Source organism: Ursus maritimus, unplaced genomic scaffold (assembly GCF_017311325.1).
Source record: "Ursus maritimus isolate PB19 unplaced genomic scaffold, ASM1731132v1 scaffold_7, whole genome shotgun sequence".
In the NCBI taxonomy this organism is placed as follows: Eukaryota; Metazoa; Chordata; class Mammalia; order Carnivora; family Ursidae; genus Ursus; species Ursus maritimus.
The window spans coordinates 47,001,677-47,027,011 of record NW_024426885.1 but is presented as its reverse complement, the minus strand read 5'-3'; the positions used below and the strand labels follow the sequence as shown (position 1 = coordinate 47,027,011).

Genomic DNA, 25,335 nt, shown 5'->3' with positions numbered 1-25,335 from the left:
GGCGTGGTCTGCCTCTCTTATGCTGTGGACCCGACATTCTTGCAGGATGATGAGGTCGCTCGGGCAGGGGAAGCAGCGGAGGGTTGTGGGTGGTCCACATGGTTGGAGGCAGAAGAGCTAGGGGTCTGGTCAGCAGGTTGGTCCTGAACTTGCTTTTTCTCAAAGAGCAATGAGTGACCTAAAGCCAATTCTCAGTAGTCAAGTGCATAGATCACCTGGCAAAGTGCCACCTGCCCCAGATCTCTCTCTTGCCCTTGTCACCATGGCACACACACCCTCAGTCACTCTGGGGCTGGGGAGCTTTCTAGGTGGTTCCTTAATAGAAACAAAGGTGCCCTGGGATCAGCACCTTCCCAGGGCCTGATCCCGGGACCCTAGGATGGTCTGCTGTGGCTCTGTGAGCCCAGGCTAGGTGAAAAGGAACCTTCATCTGAGGGCCCTGATCTTTGTTGCTGGCTTATGCTCCCAGGAGATTCAAGAGCCTGGGTTTGGCCATGGGAACCAGGGCTAATAGTGGGGGTGCACAGCCAGGCCTCTCAGCGCTCAGACTCACAGCTGTCTTGCCTTCTTCGAAGGTGGACAAGCATGGTGTTTAGACTCAGCTTCTGGTTGAGCCTGGGAAGGCCTGGCTTTACTCTGACCTCTCCTTATGCTGGGAGCAGGAGGACACAGACCAACTGCCAAGCGTTAAGCTGGGAAGCCTCAGGAAAGTCAACTACTCAGGGAAGAAACTGATTCCTGTCACCTCCCCGCTGCCATCCCTCCAGCTCCCTTCGAGTGAGCCACGGGCAGTGGTGTTCAGGCCCCAGGAGAAACGCTGTGTAGAAACAGGCTCTCCAGGTCACACCTGCTGGAACGAGGGGCATGGGCATTCCATGACTCCCAGGGGTACGCTCTGTGCCTATGGGGCCCAGGTCTGGTCTTGCAGACCCACTGGGGGTGTCACCCCAGGGCCAGCAGTGTGGGGAGAGCACCCTCGCTGTCCTAAGCCTCTGGGCTCTCCTCTGCCTTGTTTGGGCTCTGCCTTGAAGCGAAACGGAGCAGAGATTCTCGACTCTCAGGACCCTCCTCCCAGTTAATATTCTGGTCAAACCTTGGGTAGCCAAAGGGATCTGTCCTGTTGGAAACCATGTTCTCCCAGAATATGGCCCAGAGGCCACCTGGCTTCAGTCTGTTGTGGGGGTGGTTCAGGGCCCTTCTCCCCTTCCCAGCATGCTTGCTTTGCTGTTAATGCTGTGTAATTTTCAGCTGAGGTGATCTAGACCCCCACCGTAACTCTGCTACCAGCCAGTAACCCTGGGGTAAGAGGAGGAAGTCCTGCCAGGCCCACCCCTCAGGCTGGGAGGACTGAGGGGCACCACTAAGGAAAAGGGGGCATTCTCTTTCTGATGCAAAGAGCCCCTTGAGCTGGTTTGGGGGTATCTTTACAATTAAATGGGTTATCCTGGAAGGCTCCAGATAATGGTGTGAGATAGGCAGGGAATCTTCCAGGCTGGGATTTTCCTAAAGTCCACAGACAGGCTCAGCCTGTCTGACATCTCCTCCGGGGTCTGATGGGTCTGACGATCCTGCCGGGCAGGATCAAGCACGGCCGAACCGGTTTGGGAATCATCCCTGCCAGCTCTGGCTCTGAGGTCCCCTGGAGTTCAGTTCCCAGGGTGAGTTCACATGCCTTGAGACTCCTAGGTCCTGCCAACCCCAGGCAGCCCTTGGGGAGAGAGGGCGGGAGCGTGTGAGGAGTGTTCTGGGAGGAAGGGCACAGCCCAGAGGCCCTCTCTGGCCAGCCAAGGACCTGAGAGGATGGGATGTGGAGCCCAAGGACATAGGTAGGGCCAGGCAGGGCAGGCCTTGAGCCTCCATGCATATCCGGGCCAGCCGTAGCCCCAGCCTGCTCAGTCCTCCCTGCACGCGGGCCGGAGTGTGTGCACAGGCGTACATGGAGAGAGGCAGGGTCACTGGCAGCCAGAGGGCCAGCAGATGATTCCTCCTTGTTCTGACTTTCTTGGCCACACAGCAATGAGCGATGACAGCAGGGAGCAGAGTGTGGGAACGATGTAGCCCACTGCTCGGTGTGCCACTGTTGCTGCTGGTATAGTGAGTAAGGTTTTCCCCCAAGGAAAACATCTCTTGTTTTATGGTCCAGGGCTCAGCTGTCAGGGCCACCAAAGTCCAGCCTACAACCCCCCAGGAGCAATGTTTTCTGGAACCAGAGAGAAGTCCTAGCCCCTCAGCAGCCCCAGCGGCAGAGACCGCAGAGTCCTCCCCTCCTGCCGACCCCCTCCCCAGACCCACTGACCCCCAGGTCTTGCGCATGCTGGCTCTCAGACCTCAGCACATCCCCTCCCTGCTCTGGGCTCCTGGTTTTATTAAATGGGGTACCTGGGCAAGGTGAGATCTCTGGAGCCCTTTCCATCTGTCACCCAGGGAGGAGGGGATGGACGTGTCCAGACCAGACAGGAGGACAGGCAGCTCCTCCCAAAATCCCATAGCACCTGTAGGGTTGAGAAGGCTGGAGGCTAGCCTCAGCCCTGAGAGCCATGACCCCATTATGAGACCAGGGCTGATTCACAGGGCTGATTCTTCAAAGCCGCAGACTTTGGAGAGTGCAACACCTACCCCCACTCACATATGGCCCAGAGACAGGAGGAAGTTGCCTGAGGTCACACGGGAAGTTGGTGGCAGGCTGGGGACAAGGAGCTGGGATGGCGCTGAATCATGGGACGGGAGGTGGGCAGAGGCACAGAGCTGCCTCCCAGGGCTGTGCCTGTTCTCGAATCTGTGACATCACAGACTCGGGGGGCAGGGGTGAGAGGGAAGCCATGCTGGACCAGCAGCAGGGTCACGGTCCTGTGGCATGATTGCAATTGACTCACCTTCTCTTGGGCCTCCATTCCTTCTTCATAAAACACGGCCAGCCCCATCCTTGGCCAGCCCCTTCTGGGGGGTTGTGAGGCTCGGCGAGGCAGAGGGCACCAGGCAGGTGAGAAAAGTCAAGGGCTGTCTCTGTACCCTCATGATCCCATCAGGTCCTCCCTGTCCGTGCCAGGGCAGAGTCACCCCATTTCACAGGCATGCACAGGGGGCCTCCGGCTGGCCCACTGGGTCTCTTGAGACCCAGCAGCTGCTGCCCCCGGCTCTGCCTCTTTGTGGTCATGAGCTTCCTGTGCCGTTTTCTGGGAGGAGATGACCCAAGAGAACTGGCAGGGAGGGGCCCCCTTTTTCCATTTCCGGGGGGCCCAGCAGAGGTGGACCACCGAGGAGGACAGGCAGAGGAACAATCCCATGGACAGCTGTGTTCTCAGGAGTCATGGGTCAGAGCAGGAATCCTGACCTTGGCTCCTGTCCTGTTAGACACACTGAGGGATGGGGACCGAGGAGGGGCCGAGGGTCTGCCCAGGCCTCCCAGCTGACCCACCCCTTCGTTGGGGCCAAAAGAGAGGCTCTTTGTCAGCCGCTCTGTTGGCCCAGTTGGACAGGAGGGCTGCAGAGCCCGTCCCCACTCCCAGGCACTCCTGAGGGGCGAATCCACCCAGACTGGCCACCTGCCCTGTGTGGCCCAAGAGCTGGGTCAGAAGTGAGCAGCTTCTGGGGCTCAGATACATGGGGGCCTGCCATCTGCCTGATTCAGAGAGTCTGACTGGGAAAACGGAGGGTGCGGGCATAGCTGGGAGCTAGGGAGCGACGCTGCCTGCCCAGAGAGCGCCCAGCGAGAAGGAGGTGATACGGGGCTGGCCCCAAGGTGTAGAGGCATTTCTGTGATCCTCTTGGAGATGAGGGAAAGGAATTGTATTTTATCTGAGCAACAGCTTGTAGAGGGGGAGACAGAGAAGCCTCTTAACCCTAAAAGGAGCATGTGCTTGGTAACAAAAACAGAACTTTATTTGTATATCGTCCTTCCTGGATGCCAGAAATTGCATTAGCTGGTTTAATCCTGACACTTTAGGAGGTAGATAATGTTTATTCTCCCCATTTTACTAAAGGGAAAACCAAAGCACAGAGAGGTTAAGTAACTTACCCCAGGTCACACAGCTGCCAAGTGGCTGAGCTAGGATTTGAACCCAAGCTGACTGGCTCCAGGGTGTGTGCTTGGCCACTGTGCCTCCTGGGGGCAGGGGGTAGTCAGCATTTTACATCTTCTGAGTTTCCGGCTGAGACTCTGGCATAGGACTGCCACTTCTTCCGTGTGATTGAAAGTTTGGGTCCTTCTTTCATCTTGGGACTCCTCACACCAGGCCTGTGAACAGAAGTTCCTCTTGTCTTCCCACTTTACAGATGACACGGAGGGACCAGTCCACACCTGAGTCATGTCAGCCCCCGTGGCCTTCTCCCCCCTTCGTCCTCCCCTCCCAGTCCCTCACTACTCTTCTCTGCACAGCTCTGGAGTGTGGGATCTTGGGCCCCAGGCGCAGGCAGGAGTCCCCGCTGCCTGAGTCCCCACAGTCTCTGACTCCCAAGCTTCCCCAGGGCAGTGGTCCCAGGGTCCCAGGGTTGGGAGATGAAAGGGGAAGGTCAGAGATTGGGAGGGCATGGCCTGGGTCCTAAGGCAGGAGGAGAAAGAGCCACGGCATCGCCAGGGAGCCCTGGGTGTGGTGCTCTGGGAAGGCCCTTGGCCTTCCCCTGTGGGGCGGACACCGGGTCAGGCCATGAGCAGGGAGAACCCAGGGCTGCAGCCAGCCTGCCAAAGTATAGGGGCCCATGTTGTTCTAGAATCTGTTTACCTTTCCTTCCGTGTTTTGGTGCGGCCCACCAGCAGGAGTGCACAGAACGGGTGTCAGTTGACTCAGATATAGATGTTTTCGGATGCCAGCGCCCATTAGACACATCATGTTGGGATTCCATGCAGGGCTCATGCTGCTGAGGCCAGGCCCCTGCCCCCCAAGGAATGGCGAGGAGGGATGGGGGCTGCTGGTAGATTTAAAAGCCACAGGGAGCCTGTCACAGGGTTACCCTGATTGTCCAGCTCTCGGACGCGGCGAGCGCCATCTGTCCAGCACTCCCATCTTCCGTGTATGAGGTTCTCCAGCTGTGATTCTTTTCAGTCCGTTGGTCATGTCGGTGTGTCGCCTTTGCCAAGGGCCGTGCTGGGTGCTGGGGTTGCAGACGCGAACCCCTCAGATCCCGTCATGGCCCACGGGGCTCATGCTCTCGCGGGACAGCGGTGCACCTTTCCCCTGGGTAGCCCGGCCCTCTTCCTCATTTCTGGAGCCATGAGCACCTTCCATCTACCAGGCCGTGTGCGGCCTCCGGGAACACAGATTGGAAAAGAGGTGATCAGAATACATGTGTGGAAAAATTCCTCTGGCGGCCTCACAGTGTGGGTTGGCGGGAGGTAGTTTTGGAGACAGAGATAAATGAGGGGCCGGGCTTGTCATAATTCAGGGGAGAAGGGACAAGGCTGCAGAAGGTGATTGGACCAGGCAGGAAGCAAAGGGGACGCGCTACAGAGATGATCACCTGCAGGGGCCCCCCGCATGTGGTGGGGTGGGGGGCGTCTTCCTGAGGTGGCTCGAGGTGCTCCTGGGGCTTCGGGGGGCTAAGGGAACAGGAGGAACTCAGACGTGGGGTGGGGGCCGGGAGGAGCCCCGCGTGGAGGCGGGTACTTCCCCCTCCAGCACCCCCGTGCCAGAGCTCCCCGCTCGGAAGTGGGGTGTGCTCCCACTGCCACTTCAGAGGGTCCTGCGTGCGTTTAGCGAGCCGAGAGCACGGACACGTGTGCACACGGGTCCTTCACACTTCTCATTGAGCAGTGGCGTGCTCCCAAGGTTCTTCGTGCCTGGCCCTGGAAGACTCTTTCCTCACCCCCTTCCCCAGGGCACACCTGCGTCCTGCCCTGTCCCTGGGTCTCAGAAGCCCCTCCTTTCTCCCTCCTTCCCTTTCTTCCTCCCTCTCCCCCTCCCTCTCCCTCTCTCCCTCTCTCTGGCATACACACACACACACACACACACACACACTCACTCACTCACTCACATACACTCACAGAGTTCCTCTGTTCTCCAGCAGCCTTTTAGCCGCTAAGATGCTCTTTGATACTTAATACGCCTTTGTTTCATTTCGCGTGTAGCTTCCCCGGGCTGCAGTGCATTTGATAATTCTCTGGCTGGGCCTCGCATCCAGGTCTCTGCGCCCTCCCCCTCGTGCCGCCCAGGCCGTTCCTGTCCCTTCCCTATCCCCAGACCTTGCCCAGAATGAGCAGACCAGGCTTCACACTGAACATCCCCTGCTCGCCTCCATAAAGAACAGACGCCTTGTTTCCCGTGGCACTTGGCTGCCTCTGATTCCTGGCTCCTTTTCAAGCTGGAGTCCAGCCTGGCAAGGGGCAACCTTCCTCATGTGCCCGGGTGAGCTCGTTCACCCCTTTGATGCTCCCACTCCCAGACCCCCAGCCTCTGCCTCTCCTCCACCCACACCGGCCCATTGTCTGCTGGTGGCTAGCCTGGCCTGGAGAAAGCAGCTCCACCCTCCCTACCTGGAGCCCCGGTGATTCCCAAATCCGGCCATCTGGCCGTGCAGCCTCTTCCCCCACCCCCACCACCTCCCTGGGAAGACCAGCCCGTCCCACTGGTCTATCTGGTCGGCCCATCCTGGGTGTCCGCTCTGCCAGGAGCTGCGGGTACAGACACAAGCACCGGGCCTGTCACTCTCCCCAGGGAGGACACATCTGGGACAAGCCTGGACTAAGACGCTGTAGGACGCCACTCCGGACCTGCCCTCACTTTGACATCTGGTTTCTTTTGCTTGTCCCTCGAGCCTACTGTGGTGGCTGTGGCTGCAGAGGGAGTGGCCAGGAAGATCTTGGGGAGCAAATGTCTGCAACTCTCCCTCCCCCCCTCCCTCGGACCCTGCCTCGTGATGCTCAGAACTGGAGCTCATTTCCCCTTCTCTTCCAGAAGAGTTCGTGCCGTCTTAGCCATAGTATCTTCTGGCACAGGGCTCCCTAGATACGCCTGCTGTATCTCATTCATAGAAGATGCCCCCCATTGTCATACACACCACTGTTTTAGGGACCACTGGGAAGGAACTCATGCCACGAATCACACCACGACGTGGCATCTACTGTAAGACACGTGCTGTTGGCCAATGACCTTAGTTGTTGAAGTTCAAGGTGGGTCTGAAGTGGGAATCCTGGTGCCCCTGTGGCTTCCTGGGTAAGCTGCAGAGACAAGTGCGGGCAGTGGTCAACCGTCATGTCTTCTCCCAGCCAGAACCCCCTCTCCCTTCCACTGACCCTTGGGCTGCTCTTTCCCCTATGACGTGGCCATCTGGAACTTGGCTGCTAGAGACTAGGGCCCAAGATGGGGCGAGGTGAGGCGCCCCAGCCTGGGTCTTGGGGTGTTTCGGATCCCAAGGAACCCCTTGTTGAAGATAGCAGCTGTTGGGCTAGGATCCTAGGGAAGCCAAATACCTCCCTTCCGAGGCTGAAGGTACCTTTCCACTGGCTAAAGCAAAGGCCGAACTGCCTCTAAAGGGGGAATTGACTTTAGCCTTCTGTGTCTCAGGCAAAGCAGGGCGCATGATACTGTCCTCACTCTATCCCTCCATACCCATCTCAGCAGCTCAGAAAGGGGGCAGGAGGAAGGGACCACTTGGCAGCCAAGCGGGCAGACATACTAGTCATCTGCTCCAGGGCCTGGGACTTAGAGACGCCCTGCAGCCAGCCCAGCCCCTGGGCACTTCTCGAGCTGCAGACCTCCCCAGGTCACTTGTCTGTGTTGTATGGTCACAAGCGGCCAGAGACACCAGAGCTCCATCCTGGTGGCCACTCCTCTACTGACCAAGGTCAGTAACACTAATTGTCATTGTAGCAAACGTGTGTATAGCCCCTACTAGTGCGGTCCCCACGCTGCGTGACGGTAACTGACGACTGCTCTACGAGGTGGGGAGTGGGATTACCACCACCCCATTTTAGAGATGAGAAAACCAAGGTGCAGGAAGGGTAGGCAACTTGCCCAAGGTGCCACACGGGGGTGGAGACAGAGCTGGGATCAGGTCTCGTGCGTTGGTTCCAAAGCCGATGCCTCACCAGCTTCCTTCAGGGCTGTGTGAAGGGCGTGGGATCGACTGGCTGCTCTTCTGGGGCTACTGTGGGTTACAGGTTTCCTTCATTCCTCTGCCCACCCTGCCTCCCTTTCTGGCTTCTGTTTGGATACTTTGCAGGTGATTGACAATGCTAATTTATAGCTCACATCCGCTCCCTGGACAGGCAGCTCCTATTAAGCCCATTTCACAGATGGGGAAACTGGGTCTCCACGCCTGTATGAAATCTTACAGCCAGAGAGAGGCAGGACAGGTTCCAAGCCCCATCACCTGGGGGGCTACAGAGCCAGGACACTTACCCCTGCTCCCCATGGGCTGCCTACCATTGTTCCCCCCCCGCCCTCTCCTGGGGCGGCATAGGCACTGGTGTCTGTTGGGGCTGCCTTGACACCTCCTGGGTGGGGCCGGGCTGGCTTCTTCCCATTCACAAGGCACTTTCCTCCCACAAGTGGAAACAGGGAACATTCACAGACCCTCACCTGCTGTCCAGAGAGCACACAGTGCTTTCCCAGCCATCCACGCTTACTACACCAGACGCTGTTCTTAGCACGTTGTAGGTGTTAGTGTCATTCCAGTGTCAGAACAGTCCTAAGGAGTGAGCATTATCATTACGCCTATTTAACAGATAAACTGAGGCCCAGAGAGTTGGTGTAATTCACCCAAGGTCACACAGCTCTCAGTGCTGGAACCCAGACTGTCAGGGTGAGTGGTACCCCCGGGACCAGATGCAGGACTGGCCGCGGTGGCTGTCCAGGCAGCAGGTGGGCACTCCTGCCCCTGCCTTAGCCCCTTAAGATGGCTGGTATCTCTTCCTGAAACTCCGCCCAGTGTGGGCATCCTTGTGCACACCGCACCGTGCCTTCCCATCTCTCCCACCGCATCCGGGGACTCTTCATGCCTGGCATCCCTCCCAAGCCCCAGAGCCTGTGCTCGGTGGTCCCTCTTCCTTGGCCACCGCACAGAGGGCCCAGAGCAGAGACCCACAGGACCCGCCGGACGTGCAGGCGGGCCTGGCCCCATCAGAGCACACGTGCTCTGCCCCGCCCGGATGCAGGCACAATGCAGTGTGCACCCAGACACCCACCCTGCTGGCCTGTCTGTGTGACCCCCTACCTGCCTCTGGCTGTCAGTCCTCCTGCGTCTCGGACAGTGCCCAGACCCCCTCTTGGGCTGCACATTCCCATCTGCTGTCATTAACCGGCCTTGCGTCAGAACAGCTTGTGTGGGTCTGCAGCACGGGAACGCGTGCACCGTGTCCGTGCTGCTGCCACCGTGCGTCCGCCAGTGCGACTTCTGTGCTAGCAGGCTGCTTGGGCCGAGGGGGGAAGGCTGGTGCCTTCCTCGCTCCCTGTCCTCCTCCGTGGCTGTCCTGGCATCTGGGTTCTGTCGTGACTGGCAAATACACATGTCACATCTGCTCACAGCATCCCAGGCTCTTCACAGCCAGGCCCTGCGATGCCACCAGCTTCCTTTCATTCCCTTTATGGAAAACCACTCCACTAGCGATTGGCAGACAAGGGCTGTCCTTGACCAAGCAGGGGGGTGGCCCGTGACATTGGAGGAAAGCTCCCGCCTGGCGTGGTGGCCCCCGGGAGGAGCGTGGCCTGGGAGGGGCGGCCGCGGGCCGCGGGCGGCACCATCTGTGGCTGTCCTTTGTGCTGGCAGCCGAGCAGTCCTTCCCTCGCTGCGATCCGGCAGGCCTCGTGCTTGGCGTGCAAATGAGTTCCCAGATGCCCAGTGCCCGCCCCCCCCCCCAAGAAGCGGTAACTAGGGGCTGGGGAGAAGAATGGAGCAATCTGGAAATTCATTTCTGTTTGTTCCAACCTCCCTGAATAGGCTGCCTCCCCTTCCAGCTGCGGCAGATGTGTGCTGGATGCCCGCTGTAGGGGCGTTTTGCCACGGTCGGGGCAGACACAGGCCGGGCTAGGGGCCTCTCCGGCACCCTCCTCCCTGTGCAGGGGGTGGCAAGATGTGCCTCACAGAGAGGGGCAGGACACATCTTTTAAGGCGTAGCTCCCCCATTGGCACCCCCTCTCGGAGGCAGAAACAGGTGCTCTCCCGGCCGGGGGCACAGGCCGCTGTTCAGCCCCTGCTGGCCTCCTTGATTGGGTGTCTCTGGGTACCGCCTGAGCAGAGCAAATGAACCTGGTACCCTGGAGGGCCCCTCCCCACCCTGCCCTGTTCCCTGCAAGAGCCGCGGCCCTTCCCTTGCCCGGCAGCCCCCGCGCTTCCCCAGGGACAGGTACACGCCCCCCTCGCAGGCAGCTTCCAGCAGGACTGTGTGCACAGGGCTCTCCCACTGGTCCTAACAGCTGCCTCTTGCCCCCTGCCCACCCGGTGAGGGGCAGGAAAGAACCCACCGCTCACCACGACTGACAGCTGATGCGGGCCACAGGCAGAGTCGGACAGGGCTGCAAGGGTCCCAGCCCTGCCTCCCGGGTCTGCAGGCTGACAGGGCACCGGGTCCGGGATCTGGGCAGTTTGACGTGACAGCCCTGGGCAGCCGCGGCAGGGCTCTGTGCCCCAAGGCATCTTCCCCAGTGCCGGCTGAACTTGGTAAAGGGGGGAAGTTCAGACGAGGCCGGAGGGCTTCCTCGCTGAATTGGCGGGGCTGGGGACCTTGGCCACTCAGTTTCTGCCTTCTGAAGGGTTTCAGTTTGCTCTTCCACGTTCTGGTCCAGGCTTGGGCTTCACCAACGGGGGGCGGGGCGGGGGCCATCTGCGTGTCCGCCCTTCTAGCTGTGGTTAGTGTGAGCGAGTGACTTCCCCTGCCTGAGCTCAGTCTGCTCATCTGTAGAATGGGGATAGCAGCTGGCGTTCTGGATCGTGCAGAGCAGATTTGGGAAAAAGGACACCGAAGCAGGTCGTACAGCGTCTAGATGGGAGAGCCTGGACGTGAGGAAATGGGCTTTGCGTCCAGCAAGTGGCCAAGCGGTCGTGGTTCCACGGGCTCCTAGCTGCCGGACCGGGCTGACTACCGCCAGAGCTCTCAGACCTGGCTGGCCGAAGTCATCACGGCAGGGGTGGGGCAGTGGCCAGGGTGTGGTCACCCCGTTTCTGCTCCCACACTGTCTCAGCAATTCCCCCGTCCACCCCTCACCACAGCTCTGGGAGGAGGGCAGGGCAGGCCTCATTATTCCTCTTGCCCTGCAAGCAAACTGAGGCCCAGAGAGGATCTCTGAGCTCCAGTGGTTCACACAGCAAGGTGGTGACAGCCCAGCCTTCCCAACTTGCTCATGTTCGTTGGACAGACTGGCCAGACCAACTGACCTGGAAGGTGCTTTTGGCCCCTGGTGGCCACGTTAGGACAGTGAAGGGTGATTCCCTGGCACCCCGTTAGCTTCACCTGCTTTTCCCTTGGTGTCCAAGGGCTCAGAGCCTGGATGTGGAAGGTTCTCCTGTGCTTCTGTCGTCCATGCCCCCGGCCCACTCTAGTTCAGCCCCCCACCCCACCCCTGGGCTGCCCTCTGCCCTACAAATCCTTAGTCCTCCGAAGCGTGGGTGCCCAGCAGCACAGGGACCAGCCGCAGGTCTCACTGGAAGGCATGGGCACTTCTGCTGGGGGGACTTTCAGGGAGAAGCCTGCGGGCACTCCTGGGATTGTCAGGAGGCTCCAGGAAGGCTCCGGATTCCAGGTGACTTTTGTCCCTCCTCCCCTACCCACAAGGAGAGGCCATGTTGAGCGGATGGTCTGGATCCTTTGCTGAGATGTCTGGGGGAGGCCAGCACTCCCTAAGCTTGCCGCACACAGGGTCTGTGCTGGGCTCCCTCCCTCCCGCTCCGGTGGTCTCTCCTTGGCAGCATTTCTGATGTCCCGTCCATCCTGTCCGTGCTCTCCTCTGTGCCGCCTCTGGCCTGTCCTTCTCAGAGTGATGGCTATTAACATCGGCCCTCCTTCGGGGTGTTAGTGCCACTCTACAGGGGAGAACACCGAGGCCTCCCGAGGAGGCTCGGTGGCTCTCCCAGTGTCACACGAAGGTGGGAGCGCCCAGTCTGGGAGGACGAGGTGGGGTGGGCGTAGCAGGGTGTGGTGGCCACAGGGCCCACTGACCGTCCTGCCCTTCCTTGTAGCCCTGCTGTCGTCCTGGTGTGAGGAGCTCGGCCGCCTGCTGCTGCTCCGACATCAGAAGAGCCGCCAGAGCGACCCCCCCGGGAAACTCCCCATGCAGCCCCCCCTCAACTCCATGAGCTCCATGAAACCCACTCTGTCGCACAGGTGAGTGGGCATGTACCTCCAGGGGTGGGCCGGGGGCTGCCGGGTGGGTGCTGGGCAGGGCCCCTCAAGTGGTAGAACTGGGTGGGGCTCTCTGAGCAGCCAGGTTTTCTAGGTTTTCTAAAGTGCAGTTGTGTTTTAAATCCTGGTGGGGTGAGCACGTCCCCCATGCCAGCAGCGGTTGAAAGCACTGGTCTTACGCAGCCTGGCTGCTTTGTCCCTTCGGTAGAGGGCTGTCTCTTCCTTTAGGTTCTAGACTTCGGGCCCAAAGTGGACTAGCCTGAGCTCAGGGCCTTCCCTTTCTCCTAAGCAGGGTCCTGGGCAAACCCAGAGATATCCAGGGCCTACAAGGGGCTCAGGAATGTCACAGAGCTGGTGCTGCCACCCACAGATGGGGACAGACCCAGCCCTGGCCGACAAGGCAGGAGCTGAGTGAGGCCGGGCCGTCAGCGCAGGGGCGGGGTCCAGAGAAGCCCAGGGCCACAGGTGGGGCCACCTTGGTGGAGGCCGTGGGGCCCTGAGGAACCGGCCAGTCTGCCCAGCAGCAGCCTCTGTAGGCGCACGCGCCCGGGACCAGCAAGCCGTGCGGGTGATGATTCTGCACTTCCCTAGCTGAGCCGGGCCGCTCTCCCTGCGCGCTCTGCCGGCGGACCCTGGAGCACCAGGGCCTGCCCTGCTGTCTGCTTTCCCTCTGCGGGTCCCGCTGATGACAGGCTTGGCAGGGTACATTTGTAGTCAGAGCTAGGCTCTCATGCACGACGCAGCCTGAGCGAGGCACCCGCAGCCCGGAGCACACGGCAGGTGACCTGGGTCCCACCAGGGAGGTGCTGCCACGAAGTCGGGCATTGGCCACACTCCACAAATTGCAGGAGGGGTTTCTGATTCTCAGAGCCAGGAGGGAGCTCCATAGGTCCAGCACCCTGTGCAGACAGGATGGCCCCCAACACGCGGCTCTCTGCCTTGGTCAGAAGCACTTTGTACGACAGCGAGCCCACCACCACCCCCCAGGGGCGCTGCCGCGCCACCCCCTCGGCCCAGCCTGTGACCCCTCAGACTCAGGACAGCTCCCCTTCTGTGTGGATGTTCCTCGGTGGGGGGCACTGCTGGCATTGGGTCCGGGGCATTTACTGTCTCGGGCCCTGCCCACTCGGTTCTTTTAGTGCCCCCACCCCCATGTCGTAAAAGCACCTTCACACACTTTGCGGGGGAGGGTACCACCCGTGGTTAAGAACCGCCGCTCTCGAAAGGCAGAGCCCACCTCGGGCCGCCTTCCTCCCGTTGCCCTGGCTCAGCAGAAAGCCGCAGGGCGCCTCGGTCTGGATTGCTGCCAGCCGCTCTGCACAGACTGTGGCTGAAGACGGCCTCAGCTGCCTCCCTTTCTTTTAGCTTCTAACCGCCCCGCTGGACTCCTCCCGCCTCTCGTTGCCTCCCGTCTCTTGTCCATCCAACCTTTCCTCCTCCGAGCCACTTTGGAGAGCAGTCACTGATGATGGGCCAGGGCCCTGCAGCCCCACGAGAGACCTGCCTCACACCTTCACGGCTCTGGACCCCGGCCAGGCCTTTGCCAGGTCATTGCAGAGCTGAGCTGTAGGCCCGAGGCCGTCCTGTCCTGGAGTCAACCGGATGAGGGATGTCTGTGCTCCGGGAGCTGCGTCTCACTAGTTGGGGAGGAAGTAAGACCCACTGAGGCAAAACTGAGACCTGACACATCGAGGCAGGGTGAGGGTTAAGTGACAGGCAGGCCTGGCCTTGGGGTCAGAAGGAGGAAAATGGCCGGGCTGTCAAGAGGCTGCCCAGAGGACATAGGCCATGACCTTCAAGGACTTGGTCTAAGACCTAGGCAGGTGCATTCTACGAGTTTGAACTGGCTTTCCCTTGGGGGTCTGGGACACAGTGCCCTCCACTGATGCCTCCACTGACTCAGCTCCCTGGAGGGACCTGTGAGTGATAGAGGAGGCAAAGAGGCGGCCTCTCAGAGACGGAAGAGCCCTGTGCTCTGGAAGATTCACCAAGAACGGAGGGGTGACCGGTTGCTTCCATAGAAGGTGGCCCCCTTACATTCTGTACCATACATTCCACCCCAAATGGCAGAACTAGAAGGGAAAGCCGGCCCAGAGCAGGACAGTGACTTGCCCAAGAACACACAGCCAGTAAGGGGCAGGACAGCGCACTGAACCATACGCAGTGCGCTGCCCTTCTCTGTGCCTCTGGCCATTCAAGATCAGCAAGGTGGTGTCTGGTTGTTAACCCAGCTGTGATCCAGACCTTGCCCTATTTCCCAATTCTGTACGAGGGCAGTTGAGATCGGAAAGAAGTGTCATCGCTTGAACAAAGACTGGTCCACATCCCTGCAGGTCCTACACTGAGGCCGAGGGCACATCGTGGCTGGGGATGGGAGGTTGGCCAGTCCCTACTTGTAGCTTCATGAATTTCCCAGGAAACCCCAATAGGAGGCAATCACCTTAGTCAAGTACTTTTCACAGAGGAAACTTTTCGAGCTCCCTCCTCCACCGTTGTATGGAATGACTTGGAGAACAGAAGCGCCTCTTGCCCTTTTAATTCAGGAGACCCTGGACCATGGGTGACATTTAGCATTTGGGGCTTGGAGGTGTGTGGCCGTTTAAAAACTCAGGGGTCCTTGTCTACGGGCTCTGAGGACAGGTAAATAGGAGAGGGTGGGGGTCCCCGGGAGCTGTCTCTGTGGGGCTCCGTGACTGTCACGCTTCTATAGTCCCGGCCACTTAGGGGGAAGGTGACACGGAGGTGGGCGCCACAGCACCAGGCTGGGGGTTGGGGTCCGTGACCCCTGTAACTGATAGGCGCACGGTGGCACTGAGTACCGTGCATTCACAAGGGGTCAGAAGGGGTCAGGCTCCCGTAGCCCCGTGGCTGCTGCTGAAGGGGACGGCGGTCAAGGGGACAGCAAGTACGCACACATTGGGAGAGAGCTTTAGGGTCTGTGGAGGGGGCCTTGGAGTGGCTCTGAGTCTGGTCGGGATGAGCGAGCATGGGTGGGTGCTGTCCTCCCCACTCTGCAGGCGTGCGCAGAGCTTCAGGCAGGAGAAGGCAGGCCGGGAGAGGCCAGCCCGGGACCGGAACGGGCCTCGGGCGCACAGCCCCACAATGACCTGGACGTGCTGCCCGCAAACACTGCTGCCTTATTTCTCTGATTTAAATGAGTGGTTAAAAAAGCCATTGGTGATTAGCACACTGTCCATATGCAAATCAGTGCTGCAAAAGTAATTAAAAGCCTAATAGATCTTGTTTACACTCCTAACTTAATTACAGTCAAAGCCCGCTAGAGCTGGGGATGACTCCAAAATCAAGGGGTGCCTCCCTTCCTCTTCCAGGGGAGGGGTTTGCGCCCCCCCCAAAGGAGAGGTGCCTCGGTGTGGCCCCAGGGCTCCCCTCTGTGCAGCAATTGGGGGGTAGAGGCACGGAGCCGGCCACTCTGCCCTCTCCCGGCTGGGGGACTCTGGGCAGCTCTGTAACCTCTCTGTGCCTCAGTGTCCTCATCCGTAGCTCTGGAAGCAGCAGTGCGGGGCCTCCAGCGTGCTCCCTTTGGTCAGCTAACAGAAGGGCTCCGTCAGAGCTGACCCCCCAGCCTTCTCCTTTCCTTGGTCCGATCACACCGCCTTTGCCACGTTCATTGGTAGCTGCTTTTGTAGAGCTGGACCCAAAGCTCGGGTTGTAACAGGTCCTTCTTGCCCCCAGAAAATTAAAAAAAAGAAAGGGAGGGAGGGAGGAAGGAAGGAGGAATTGAACGAGACATAAATCCTGCTCCATCGGTTCCAGATTGCTAAGATACAGGATCTTTTCCTTTCCTCCTTCCTACTGAAAAAATTTAAAAGCCTCTAATATGCAGTTAGCTGCGCAGGTCCCTCTACGTTTCACCGCGAGGAGGGAAGGAAACGGCCCGAGTAATTGTGATGATGGAGAGCCCCGTTAACGGCTCCCCTAAATGAAAGAGGGTGGGAGCTTCAGTTCCTCACTAGCTTGGTGTTTCATTAGTGGTAACTCTACAGCCTTTGCATGGAGACGGGACCAATAAAGCCGGATCGGGGAAATTAATTCGGGTCTGACAATACCCTTAATAGGAATTTGTTATTTCTCCCAAATAAAGTGGCTGTTAGAAGCGCAAGGGAAGAAATAACTCAGCCCTCCCCGCCTCTTCCCTCCGTGAATGTCTGTGTAGACACTGCCACAGGAGGTACCCAGGAGCCAGGAATCAGCACTCCCCTCTTGCTGGGCTTTACTCATTTTCTCACATTTAGTCAACATCAGTCAGTGCCTGTGGAGCTCCCAAGCAGACGTGTAAATCGTCTACTCTAACTGCAGTGTGAAAAGCTCTTTTATGTGACAAGAGCTGAGGGAATAGAGGAAAATGTCCTTGGTTCTGCTTGAGAGAATCACAAAAGGGAGTATCCAGGCTGGGCTTTGAAGTATAGGTAGGAGTTCACTAGCGACAGGAAGGCAAAGGAACGCTAAGGAAAGCCTCAGAGGCTTGGGAAATCTGTTCAACAAGCAGGAATGATAAAAACACCCCCTCTCATAGCATTTTTGCAAAACTTCTAAGCACCATCACCGTATCATGAAGTAAATGGGGGTACTTGCACGCAGTCAACCTGGAGAAACTGAGAGAAAAGTGTAAGTGCAGGTTAGGAGGGACACGGCCAGGCACTGTGCCAAACTTTACCTGTGTTCATAGGCTTCCTCCTAGGAGCGTGTTAGTCTCATTTTGCAGGTAAGAAAGTTGAGCGACCGAAGTGATATGTCCGAGGTCATAGAAATTGTCAGTGGCACAACCAAGGCTTGACCCCAAGGACTCTGAAGTTTAGAGCCCAGATAGTTAGCCACTGTGCCACAGGACCTCCTCGTGCCATCTGGGTAGCAGCCCAAAGCTAATGATTTGATGGATAGAGTGGCTTTTTTCCTGGGTGTTCTCTGCAGTCAGTCTTTGAGACTAAACTTTACATGTCCTCTGTCCCTTCATGCTGGGTGGCTTCCCCAAGAACCTTCGGGAAGCTGTGCCCCTTCTTGGAATTCTTGGGGACCGTGAGACGTTCCTCATAGCGTGAGCCTCCCTCGCATTATCACCATCTTTTTTTTTTTTTTAAAGATTTATTTATTTGAAAAGGGGGGAAGGGGCAGAGGGAGAGAGAGAGAATCCCCAAGCCGACTCCCTCTGAGCACAGAGCCTGATGCAGGGCTCGATCCCACGACCCTGACATCATGACCTGAGCTAATCAGAGTCGGTCGTTTAGCCACCTGAGCCCCCCAGGCGCCCCTCACCATCTTGTGCAGGGAAGTGCTAGCTTACCAGATCCTTAGCTCGCTGAGACAACGGGATGTGGTCAGGCCCACCTGGCAGTCTTGCCCTTGACAAGCTCTGGGGCCTTGTGAGCCTCCGCTCCTACAGCTGTGTCTGTTGAGCCCACTTTAAGGGAGGAAATGAGCTCTTAGGTGAAAATCCCTTCACATAGTTCCTTGCTTCTAGAAGCCACTCAATAGATCATAGCAACAGCAGCAGTCAGCAGTTTTAGGTGCCCCAGGTAAGCTGCCTGTGGTCACTTTGCCTTACCTGCGTGAGCTCACTCAAACCTCACGACAGCCTTCTGAGAGACGTACTGTTATTATCCCATTTTACAGACAGGGACACTGAGGCATAGAGAGAGTGAGGAGCCGTTCATTAGCTTCCCTTTGTCCCTCTCCCTGGAGGGTGGGACCTCTTACTTCCTGGGTGCCAGTGCCCATGGGGTCACAAGCACACTGTGGGTGGTCATCAATCAGGTTTAAGGACTGGACACCGTTAGCCGTTCTCAGGCATCCGTCTGAGGACAGTGTGGAGAGTTGGTGTTTCTCTGGCACTCTGGTTAGCAAAGGCTTTGTGAGTCCTAGAGGTGTGTGGAGACGTCATGCCAGGTACAGGTAGCCTAACTCAGCACTCCTGGGGCAGAAGGGAAAAGGCAGGAGGCTCTCATTTGGGCCCCCGCTCAGGCCCTACAAATGTGAGGAACAAGTGGAGCTCAAGCCATTGAATGTCTCAAGGGCTTCCTGGAGGAGGTGGCCTTTGGAAGAGGAAGCTGGGAAGGATGAGTGGCATTTTTCAGGGTGAGGATGAAACATCCAGACTACGAGGAGGCGCAGAGGTTGGAGAGCAGCTGCCTCCCTGTGAGGACGTGCTTGGCAGGCAGAACGCTGCTGAGATTCCAGATGGCTGCTGGGACTGGTGCCCCTCTGGGTGGACCAGGGCTCTCGGGGTGGTTTTGTCTGGGCTGGACTGCAGCCGGGGGCAGCTATGGCATGAGGCCGTGCTATGGGGTGTGCCCGTTGGGGGTGCACAGAGCTGGGCAGGATTACTCAGAGTGGGATTCTCACGTTCCAGGGGCCCTGGCGTCCCTTTGAACTACAACCAGCTACGGAGAAGAGGAGAGAAGTGGTTCCTAGCAGGCAGTCCCAAAATGCCAGGGATCCCTGACCTGGGCTGACCTCATCTGCAGGTCAAATAGTACTTGCCAGAGGAAGGAAGGGCCTCAGAACACCCTCCCACAGGCCCCCCAGCCCTCCTCTTCATCACCCTAGGCCCACTCCCACCTTGGGAGGGCCCAGGAGCCGGGCCTGTCCTTGCTCCTTGGGCCACAGGGAGCTGGAGCCGGGCAGCCCCCCCGGTGGCGGTGTCTGAGTCCAGGCAGAGGCGTCGGCAGGGCTGACTGCCATGGGCCTGTGGGGGCGAGAGCTTCGCTGCGACAGCAGGAGCCGTCTCCCCAGCGGCTGCCACTTCTGCTTCTGCAGCAGGTGCGAGTGGGGGCGAGCAAGTCCCTGAGGCCGCCCCTCCACGCGTGTGCGTCTCTGCCCCCGCGTGTGCACGGCAACATGGCAGCAGGGTGCGTGTGCAGACACACGTCCGTGGCCCTAGCCACACACATGCACTCCTGGGGTGGGCCCGGGGCTCTGGGCTGCACCTTCCAGCCAGCCGGTGGGCATGCCCAGTTTGGGAACCATGGTTAAGTTTGCTTCTCACCAAGGTTCGGGTGGAGGGGACGAAACAGGAAGGAGTGGTTTCCGCCCACAGGGCCCACCCACGGAGCCATAGGGCAGTCAGGAGCTTGTTTGCGGGCCTGTGCAGTATCCCGGTGAGCCGGGGCCTCTCCACCCACGGTGGTGAGGCACCAGCTGCCCGCTCCCCCCGTCCCAGGCTGGGGGCGGGGGGCGGCTGCCAGGCTCCAGGGTCTCCCAGAGGGCTTTACTTCTGAGCCTGGTGGGCACATTCTAAAAGGACACGAACTGGACACCACCCTGGGGGGTTGCTGGGAGCTTGTGGGGCAGCGAAGATGCGCACTTGTGCTCTGTTAAGTTGCTGGGGGTCCTGTGTTCCATCCTGCACCCCTGGGACGAGGGCCCCACAGGACAGCTGGTATCTAGGAGTCTCCTCTCTGTTGTTTAAAACTGTAGCCTGCAGGGCCTCCCTGCGGGACTCTGGTGTGCCAGGCCTGGACTAGGTGGTACCCCCGTCCTCCGTAATCTCGCCCAGCGAGGTTCTCCCAGCCCAGCCGTGCTCAGGAGCAAGCTCATTGCTTCCTTCCCTGGGCTTCTCCGCCCCTTCTGAGCTCCCCAGGCTCCCGGGGCCCCAAGCAGCCATCCCAGATGCGAGTGTAAGCTGTCTATCCGCTTTGGCCGCTGCATTGGGGCCTCACCCCCTTTCCACTGACCCATGCCATGTCTGGCCGGCAGGAATAGGGGGCAGGCAGGAGGTCTGGGTTCCTGAGGGCATCTCCTCTCCCCTGGAAATCATGAGTAATGCCCAAGTCTGTGTCCCTTTCTCTTTGAGCAAGCCAAACTTTGGGCTACGTGCTCCTCTCTGAGCTGCATCAGACTTACGCTACCAAGGCCTGGGTTGTTCAAACCTCTTTGACTGAGACCCACAGTAAATATGCACAGGACACCGTGACCCAGGGCACGCACACACTCGCACATAAAGTCAGGACACGGAGGAATATTATTTATTCTTTACCATGTGCTCACGCTTACCTACTTTCTGTTGTACTCCCTCTTTTGTTCTCCTCATGCTGGTTTGATGTCATGACCCACAGCTTAAAAACTCTGAGAGCAGAGTGGGGGAATGCCCTTCTTAGGCCCATTTGACAGATGAGGGGACTGAGTGCAGACAGGCAGGGGAACTTGGACCCTGAGCCAGGAAGGGACAGGACTTGTACCCAGGGTACAAAAAAAAAAAAAAAAAAAAAAGCCCGGGCAGGAGGAAAAGGGAGTGGAGGGGGTGGGATTGCTATTATCCGAGGAGGTCAGGGCCGGCCCCTCCAGCGAGGTGACTTCTGAGCAGAGATAGGAAGGAAGCCAAGGGCTGGCCGGGCAGAGAGGGTGTCCAGGCCGGGGGATGGGGAGGGGAGAGCAGGCCTGGGTGGACAGCGATGTGGCCTGCCTCCAGTCTGATCACCCCTGCAGGGCCCTGCCTGCCTTGACTGTTGGCTGCCGAGGGCTCTGCCTGGCAAGAAGCAGGGACCAGACTCAGCCCCCCGGGACCCCTCTGCCTGCCTGTCATGCAGGACAGTGCCTCCCTCCTGTAAGTCCTGACCTCCGGGCTGGCTCCCAGCACCTCCAGGGCCGGGCCTGGCTTGTCTGCTAGGCCAGGGTATGAGTTCTTCAGGAGTGAGCGAGCACTTTTGCCTTCTGCCGACTTCCTGTGGTGACGGCACAAGCCAGACAGAGGCATGAAATGCTTCCCTAGCACACCAACCTCCCCCAGACTCCCTTCCCCCATCCTGGTACCCAGCAGTGCTGCCCTGCAGGCCTCCCCCTCGTCGCAAAGCCGTGCAGGGCTGGTACAACAGATGTGGGTGCTCTGTGTTTCTGCTCCTTTGGGGACCATGTCTGGGATTGTCTCTTAATGAGGGGTGCCAGAGAGTCAAAGCAGAGGCATCTCCATCTCAGCGCTCCCAGGGGCTGGGACCCCAGCAGTTTCTTCATGCTGTAACTCTGACAGCCCCTCCTGTCTCCCGGGGGTCACTCTTCACCTGTACCACAGCAACTTAATAGGAAGCCATTATTGAGCACTTACTGTATGCACGGCAAGGTGTTGGGCCTAAGGTGAAGCCCGTGCTTCTGGTGTTTGGGGGCTTCTCAGGGGATGTCACCAAACAAGGTGGGTGCTTCTGGGCCTAGGAAGGAGACTGGGGACATGGGGCAATGGGGCATCGGCTGCGGGTGCTCAGGCAAGGGTGAGAGCCAAGGTGGGAGGCAGGATAGGGTGGGATTAGCCAGCAGGGTAAATCATTCTGAAGTGTGTGAGTTTGGACTTTGCCTTGTAAACACTGGGAGCCATTGAAGGTCTTTGATTGTGGAGAGTGTCTTGGGTGTTTGAGGGAGCTTAACTTGGCGGGGATGTGTACAGGAGACTGGGGTGGGAGCAGGGATGGAAGCGTGGCGGGCAGGCCCGTACCTGTGATCCAGAGTCAGGAAGGAAGGGTGACGTAAGGAATCTCTTGCCAAAGGCCAGGTCCGCTGGGCTGGGTGGCCAACCTGCTACAAAGGGTCGGGAGGAAGGGGGAAGAGGCGAGATTCAGACTGGGGCCCTTCCGATGTTTTCTGAGAAGGGACCAGGAAGTTCCAAGGAGAAGCTGGTGCAGGGGAACCAGAGCTCTTTCTGGAGAGCCACTTCAAGTCAGAGCGTGGTGGAAGGAGGAGCTCAGGTGGGGCCTGTGGGTCTCTCCTCTTCCTGTGGACTTGGGGCTGAGGTGAGGCCGACAGCCATGGGGGTGGTACCCCCACAGCGAGGGGGGGAGACATGGTCACTGGCACGGTCTGCCACCACACGAGGTGTGCCTGTTTGGCATCGGCCCCCATGCCAGGCCTGGGGGTCTAGAGTGGACAGAGATGGGGGTCACCTAGGTTTGACTGGGAGCCGTGGAGGATGGTGGGGTGATGGGGCCCTCCTGTGTATGCAGTCCCTGAGGCTTCCCCTCTGTCTCCCTCTGCAGTGATGGGTCATTCCCCTATGACTCTGTCCCTTGGCAGCAGAACACCAACCAGCCTCCCGGCTCCCTCTCCGTGGTCACCACGGTTTGGGGAGTGACCAACACATCCCAGAGCCAGGTAAGAGCCTGTCCTGCCCCCTGCCGCAGCCGCCCCCGGCAGGACCATCCCTTGAGCCCTGGGACCTTTGGGTCATTCTCCCATGGCAGCCGTCCTCACGCTGCCCAGCTGGAAAGACCAGCGCTAGGGGCACGCTCAGCTGTGGACATGCTGCTACCCTCCATGCCTGCTCAGGAGGGCGGCGGCTGGCCCCTAGGCAACCGTCCCCACCCGAGGGCCTTTCTGGGGGAATGACTTTCATCTGAAGGAGAGCCGGGAGTTCCTCCCTAGCCCATGTTTACTTGGGTTGGATAAATAGGAGAACTTCCTGGGTTATTGGCCTCAGGGCTCCAGCGTCTGGGGTCTTTGACCCTGGGTAACCTGGGTTAGATTTCAGCAAAATGGTGAGCTTTCGGCTTGTGACAAACCCCTCCCCAACCCCCTGGCCAGCCCTGCCTCCCGCTCTCACCCCTTCCTCTTTCCTCCACGCCTTCCTGTCCAGCCTGCTCGGCCTCTGCCACGGCTTGGGGCTGGTGGCCTCCTCTGAGGGGCCCCTCGGCCGGGATCCTGCTGCCCTCCAGAGCTGGCAAGTTGGGCTTCTCTTTGCCCTGACAGAGCAGCAGCCCAGGGCCACCATGTGGCCCAGCTCTCTAGGCATCCAGGCCCCTTAGCAGGGGAGGGCCGAGAAGTCCAGTGCCGTCCACCTGCCACCAGGGGCAGGACCAGCCCCTCCTGGTAATGTCACGGGCCAGGGTTCTCATCCCCACGCTGCCAGCTTCCGGGCTGCGTTACCTGCTTCGAAGCATTTGTGTGGTCTGGGGACAATTCATGCCTCCACTTTCTCCCGCTTTCCCTCTGCTCTCCCTGTTGCACCATTTCAGCAACCCCCCCCATGTCTCCTCTTTCCCTCCCATGCCCCCCGGGGCACCACTTGGGTGACACCCACTCTCTGCCCACAGGTCCTTGGGAACCCTATGGCCAATGCCAACAACCCCATGAATCCAGGCGGCAACCCCATGGCGTCGGGCATGACCACCAGCAACCCCGGCCTCAACTCCCCCCAGTTTGCCGGGCAGCAGCAGCAGTTCTCGGCCAAGGCCGGGCCCGCTCAGCCCTACATCCAGCAGAGCATGTACGGGCGGCCCAACTACCCCGGCAGCGGGGGCTTCGGGGCCAGGTGAGCAGCCCCCAGGAGCGGAGTTGGCCCTGCCCTTCCCCTCCGTCCCGGAGCAGCAGTCAGTGTGAAACGCCAGCACCGTGCTTCCGGCACCTCTCATGCTCCACTGTCCTCTCCGTTAGAGGACACGGTCATGCCCCCCGCGCTCGGGCCAGCGTGTGGGTTGGACACTAGAGCAGCTGGTGGTCGTGATAGCCGCCAGGCCCATGGTGCTAGAAGGCCGCTGCTCTGTGCCCGTGTCCGTCTATGCTGGCAGACGCTGTGAGGGCGGGGCCGGCGGGGGCAGGAGCTGCTCCACGCAGGCGCAGGAAGGCCACTCTGCCCCTCCGGCGTTGCAGGCAGGACCGTGTGAGGCTGAGAATCGCCAGGCGAGAGAAGGCCGGGGGAGGAGCAAGGAGCCCCAGGAAGATGCTACTGGGATGTGGGGGCTGGGCAGAGAGGCACCGCATTCCTCCTCTGTGGCCCTGCCCTGTCCAAGGCCACCTCTTTGGCTTCAGGCCACCGTCCACTGCTAGGGCCCGTGGGCAAGGCGCTCAGGGCTTTTTGAGGCACCGTGTCTTCCTCCAGAAAGTGGGCTGCCCTTGGCAGTGAGGCGCAGCGGTCTAGTGCCCGGGAGAGGCCACACTGGCCGGCACCCTGCCAGGGCTTCGGGGACTCAGCAGCTTGCCTGTCACCAAGGGGCACGAAGGGCTGCCAACCCCCGGGAGGCCCCTCTCCCCTTTGGGTTCGGAGTCTGGACGCCTCCCCTGCCTAGGAGCTGGGGGCAGGAGGGCATGGAAGGACCCGTCTTCTCCCTCCCGGCTGAAGGCTTACAGTGAGTTGGTTCATCTTCAGAATCAGGCAGTGTCTAAGTCTCCCCTTCTTCTCCCTTGCAGTTACCCCGGGGGTCCTAATGCCCCCGCAGGCATGGGCATCCCTCCGCACACCAGGCCGCCTGCTGACTTCACTCAGCCCGCAGCTGCTGCCGCAGCAGCTGCGGTGGCGGCGGCGGCGGCCACGGCCACGGCCACAGCCACAGCCACTGTGGCAGCCTTGCAGGAGACGCAAAACAAGGATATAAACCAGTATGGACCGGTAAGGGCCCCACTAGTCCAGCCTTGCCCCCCCCGCAGAGTTGGGGTGTTGGTGCCATGTGTGCTGGAAGAGCTGATGGTGTCAGGGTGCGTCTGGGTTTCCTTGGAGGCATGTGGACGGGTGTGTGTTAGGACGTGGGTGTGTCGGCGTGGTTGGGTGTGGTGGGGGGAGGCCGTATGGGTGCTTGTGTTTGTTCTGCGTGGGTTTGTGGCTCGTACGTGTCTGCGAATGGGGAAAGAGGGTCTTTATCGCCCTCTGGGCGCCTACTTACCAAAATGCGGGCTCAGTGCCTAAAATGCCTTGTCACTAGTCTGTCCCCATGGTGGCTTCGGAAGACCATATACTCCTAGTCCTCCCATCTGTGGATTGAGCCCAGGTCCCATTTCTGCTCCCCTGACCTTCAGAAGGACTGGTGGGGTGTGAGGAGAGAGGGTTCCCCACAGGAACAGGGGACAGGAGGTGGGGACTGTAGGAAGGGGACAGCCGGGCAGGTGGGCAGAGGTGGGAGCTGGGACTGCCTCAGACTTTGTGGATGGAGGGCGTGTCTCCACTGGCCGAGGGCGGGGCCAGGGCTTCCAGGAAAGGGGCTCCTGTCTCCATCCTCATCCCCCTCCATCCTCCCATGCCCCTCCCCACCTCTGCACCTTCTTCCCTGGTTCCCTGCCTGCCTCCCTGGAAATGCTGCCTGCTCTCTGGAGTGACTGCACCCCACCCCAAAACACCCCTTGGGCTGCATCTTTCCTGTGCGGCC

The 25,335-nt window shown here is 59.5% G+C and overlaps 1 protein-coding gene across 8 annotated transcripts in view; it reads left to right on the top strand.

Annotated features, from left to right (window-relative positions):
* ZMIZ1 (zinc finger MIZ-type containing 1) overlaps nucleotides 1–25,335 on the top strand; it is a 231,424-nt gene that overhangs the window by 185,998 nt on the left and 20,091 nt on the right. For all 8 annotated transcript variants that reach the window (XM_040624277.1, XM_040624276.1, XM_040624275.1 and 5 more), the window contains 4 exons: nucleotides 12,106–12,250; nucleotides 22,240–22,354; nucleotides 23,293–23,510; nucleotides 24,386–24,584. In XM_040624277.1, coding sequence (XP_040480211.1) covers nucleotides 12,106–12,250; nucleotides 22,240–22,354; nucleotides 23,293–23,510; nucleotides 24,386–24,584 — 677 coding nt within the window. The remainder of the gene's footprint in view (nucleotides 1–12,105; nucleotides 12,251–22,239; nucleotides 22,355–23,292; nucleotides 23,511–24,385; nucleotides 24,585–25,335) is intronic.